The sequence below is a fragment of the Bison bison genome, unplaced genomic scaffold (assembly GCF_000754665.1).
Source record: "Bison bison bison isolate TAMUID 2011002044 unplaced genomic scaffold, Bison_UMD1.0 scf7180017864080, whole genome shotgun sequence".
Lineage (NCBI taxonomy): Eukaryota > Metazoa > Chordata > Mammalia > Artiodactyla > Bovidae > Bison > Bison bison.
This window is the reverse complement of record NW_011494652.1, coordinates 4,090,114-4,094,446: the sequence shown is the minus strand read 5'-3', so window position 1 is coordinate 4,094,446 and position 4,333 is coordinate 4,090,114. Positions and strand designations below refer to the sequence as shown.

The window sequence follows — 4,333 nt, the reverse complement described above, 5'->3', positions numbered from 1 at the left end:
GCGAAGGTGGAGACAGCTGCATCCTCCACGAAGGGGAACTGAAAGCTGTCACACCCACCTCCTTTCCTGCACCAGAACCCACTCTTCTGCATTCATCCAGTCGTTCATTCCCACCTCCACCCCACTGCTATCTGGGGCTTCCCGGGTGGTGCTAGTGGGAAAGAACCCACCTGCCAACGCAGGAGACTTAAGAGACACAGGTTTGGTCCCTGGGTCGGGAAGACCCCCTGGAGGAGGGTACGGCAACCCACTCCAGTGTATTCTTGCCTGAATAATTCCATAGACAGAGAAGTCTGGTGGGTTGCAAAGAGTTGGACCGCGATTTAGCATGCACGCGCGCACACACACACACACAAACACGCACACGAACAGCTTTTGGGATTTTAGTCCCCTGACGGGGAATTCAACCTGCGCCCTCGGCAGTGAAAGCGCCGAGTCCTAACCACTGGACCGCCAGGGAATTCCCCCACTCCACTCTATTTATTGAACACTTACTATGTGCCAGGCCCTGTTCTAGGCTCTGGGGATACAACAAATAAAACCAAGTCCAGGGAGCTGGCCCCCCGGGGACAGACACAATTAGACAGTAAATAAATACAAAGCATGTTGGGTGGTGATAAATACCATGGAGAGACACTCCCAGTGTGAAGGGGTTGAGAGCGGGCCAGGGTCAGGGTGCTGTTTGGTATGTGGGGGTCAGGGAGGTTTCCTGGAGATGGTGATGTGTGAAGGGGGAGGGAGAAGGGTCCTAGGGACAAGGGGGGAAATGGCAGAGGGCCCAACACGTGCAAAGGCCCTGAGGCAGGAGGTGCTTGGTGTGTTTGTGCTGGAGGAGCGGCACGGAGGCCGGCGTGGCTGGAGGGGAGGCAAGAGGTGGAGACACACGAGGGGTGAGGTCTGGAGAGGAGGGTCGCACCCCCGAGGCCGCGTGTGTTGGGGGGACTCCGGCTTCACCAGGTACTGTGGGCATCATGGCCTCTGTCCAAATCCTGGACGCCTGGGGCTCAGTCCCTGCTGTTTCCAGCAGTAGCCTTGACGGGACCCCAAGAAGTATCCTTCCTTGTAGTCAGCCTCCCACCTTCTCAGCCAGTAGGGCCCCCCCATGTGGCTGCCGCTGCCCCAAGACAGCTGTCCCCGAGTTTCTTCTCTGGACAAAACATCCCTGTGCTTGCCACAAAGCCACAGTGTCCAGACTCACCCTTGGACACTGGTGCCCCCTGCCCTTCACCACCAGTAACCCTCCAAGGCTGTGACTCTTTGCCAGCTGGTCAGGTGCTATTCTGACACTTCACACCAGGACAGGGCCAAGGTGCATGTCGGCCGCTGTCCCCAGGGGCTGCAGCAGTCCCACACTGGCTCATGCTGAGCACCGAGCTCTTCTTCACCCCTCCTGAGCCCACGAGCAGAACCCTCCAGGGAACCCTGGAGTCATCCCTTACTGCCCTCCAGCCATCTTTGCTGTTCTGCTGGGCCTGCTGGCTCCACCCAGTTTGTGGGAGAGATGTCAGCCCTGGCAGACCTGGGGGTGCCTCTGCAGCCTCCTTGGGACCCACCTGATCTGCAGACACCCAGCAGGGTGTCCACCCTGGCTCCAGAGCAGGCCTGGACTCAGAGACTATGGGGTTTCCTGGCATCTGAGGTCATGGGTCAGGGCACCCCCATTCCATGGGGACAGCAAAAGCTGGGCACAAGGACTTGTCCTCAGGACGTGGCCTTCTGGTGATGCCTAGCCCCTTTCTTAGTGTCCTTGAACCTTCTATTTATCACCATGCTCCGGGACTACAGCTGGGCTCCCTCATCAGCTGTTTCTGCAATCATCTGTTGTCCCGTTTATGAAACCATGGTGCCAGAGCATCCTCTCCTTGGCTCTCTGACATCCAAGGGGCCTGGCTCTGCCTCCCTGTGTGGAGTGTCCCTCACTGGACCTGATCCAGGACAGAGGGGACTCTCATCCCCTACTCTGGCTCATTGGGCTCCCCCCACGGAGCCTCTGCCCTGCATACCTGCTGGCCTGGCCTGTCCGCCTCTGTGACACCTGACCCGATGGTCTATCTGGTCCCTCTTCTCCCTACAGCTCAGATTTCACCTCCCGCCTCCAACCCTCAAGGTTTCAGGAGCCAGGGCCCCATAAAGGTAGCAGCAGCCCAGGAAATCCAATCTGTCCCTCCTTCTGGTCTCGGCCAGCCCTGTTCCCACCCTCCCAGCAGGCAGCAACTGCCCTGTCTGCCCTGCACGAATCCTCCCACTTAACTTCCAGCAGCCCTTCCCAGTACAGGTGGTCACACCCAGTAACCCTCAGAGGTGACTGAGAGAGGGCATGTTCTTGCCTGACGGCACACAGCCCCTGCTGAAAACAACCTACTCTTCCATAGCATTCAATGGGGTCCAGATCATCCCTTGAAAAGAGTGAAAATGTTAGTCGCTCAGTTGTGTCCATCTATTTGCAACCCCATGGACTGTAGCCCACCAGGTTCCTCTGTTTATAGGATTCTCCAGGCAAGAGTACTGAAGTGGGTTGCCATGCCCTCCTCTAGGGGATCTTCCCAACCCAGGGATCGAACCTGGGTCTCCTGCATTGCAGGTGGATTCTTTACCATCTGAGCCACCAGAGAAGCCCCTTAAACAGGCCCAAACCTCACACCGGTCACAGGAGATCTCACTGGGCAGGAGTGTGGCCTGTGAACACAGACACAGTAGAAGGCATGCCTGAAGCAGGCCGGTGGACAGGGCTTTCTGCTCCAGGGTCCCCACATCCTTCCCACTCAAGACTCAGCTCTGCCACCCCTGGGCCCATTGTCCTCACCTCTGGCAGGAAGGCACTCTCACTGTAACAGCGGAGTCTCATTCATGAGGACAGCCTGGCTCTGGTGTCCCGGGCGATGGCCTCCAGTTTCCTGCAGCCCGCATGCTGGCTCCCTCCCGCCTCGTGGGGGTGGGGCAGGCATGCCAGCTGGCAGAGATCAGGACAGTGTCCCTATTGACTTTTGCCTCTTTCTGCCTCCTGCCCTCGAAATCTGCCCTTGGCCCCTGGGCTATGGGAACTGATGGCAATTATCCAGAGACACCTGTCCTCCGTGTCTGCTGCAGACTGACATCCACAAAGCAGGCCACAGGGACCACACGGACAGTCTTGTTCAAACTTGAGTTAGATCCTGTCCCTGCTCTGCTCAGTAGTCCCCACCCCAGTGGCTAGGCCTCACCACCTCACCCACTCTCCTGCTTGCTAACCAGGAAGAGAGCAAAGCTGCACAGCGCCTTTGCACGTGCCACACCCTCAGCTTGGAACATCCTGCCTCCAGGTATCCATCGGCTGCCTTCCTTTCTTTCTTCACTGCTCAAATGTCACGCCATCCCAGAGGCTGGTACTGACCATCTTGTGTAAAACAGAGCAAAGAGACACACACACACACATGCACAGGCCCTCACACACACACCCTGAAACTCTGTTTCATCCTTCTATTGCACTTGTCACATCTTAATGGAGTAGTCAGTATTCTCATCATCACGTGGACTGTGCCCCCCACCACAGCGTCAGCTCTGTGGGCCAGGTCCTCTGTCTGCTTCATCACCGCTACATCCCCAGCACAGGAATGGGACCCGTACTCTGTAAGCATTCAGTGAACGTGGAGTGAATAAATGAATGAATGAATGAGTCAATAAGGCAGGCTTTGCCCTTCCCAGGGCTCCAGCTCTCTCCAGGGCTCCGGCCACCTGCGGATCCTGGGTCCCTGACCCCAGTCCCGACCCTTCCCTTTCTCCCCCACCCACCCTGCAGTCAGCCTTCGAGGCAGAGGTGTCTGAAATCAGCATCAGCCAGAACGAGATTAACTTGGCCCTTAGGAACCTGAGGGCCTGGATGAAGGATGAGAAAGTGTCCAAGAACCTGGTGAGTGATGCTGGGGTCAGGACACCTCTCTGGGTGGAGGGTGGCTGAGGGGCTGGGGTTTCAGCTCCTCACCGTTCTCCATCACGCTGGCCCCGGCCCAGGCCACGCAGCTGGACTCGGCCTTCATCCGGAAGGAGCCCTTTGGCCTGGTGCTCATCCTGTCTCCCTGGAACTATCCTCTGAACCTGAGCCTGGGGCCCCTGGTGGGTGCCCTCGCAGCAGGTGAGAGGGATCCTCTGCCTTCCTGCTCCCTGCCCATCCCCTCCCAGCCTCATGGCTTCACAGCCATCCCCAGAGCCAGGGAGGAGTTGGGGGAGCCTGGCACCAGGTGGCTAAGACAGCCTGGTTTCCATGTGTGTGGCCTTGGGGCTGGCACCTCTCCTAGCCCAGCTGTATTCTTCACCTGGAGGGGGAGTGAGGTGGGCTCCTGCCCTGCAGGTGTGTGAG

The 4,333-nt window shown here is 58.1% G+C and overlaps 1 protein-coding gene across 2 annotated transcripts in view; it reads left to right on the top strand.

Moving 5' to 3' along the window:
• Positions 1-4,333, top strand: part of ALDH3B1 (aldehyde dehydrogenase 3 family, member B1) — a 19,235-nt gene that overhangs the window by 4,804 nt on the left and 10,098 nt on the right. For both annotated transcript variants that reach the window (XM_010837672.1, XM_010837673.1), the window contains exons 3-4: positions 3,774-3,886; positions 3,988-4,108. In XM_010837672.1, coding sequence (XP_010835974.1) covers positions 3,774-3,886; positions 3,988-4,108 — 234 coding nt within the window. The remainder of the gene's footprint in view (positions 1-3,773; positions 3,887-3,987; positions 4,109-4,333) is intronic.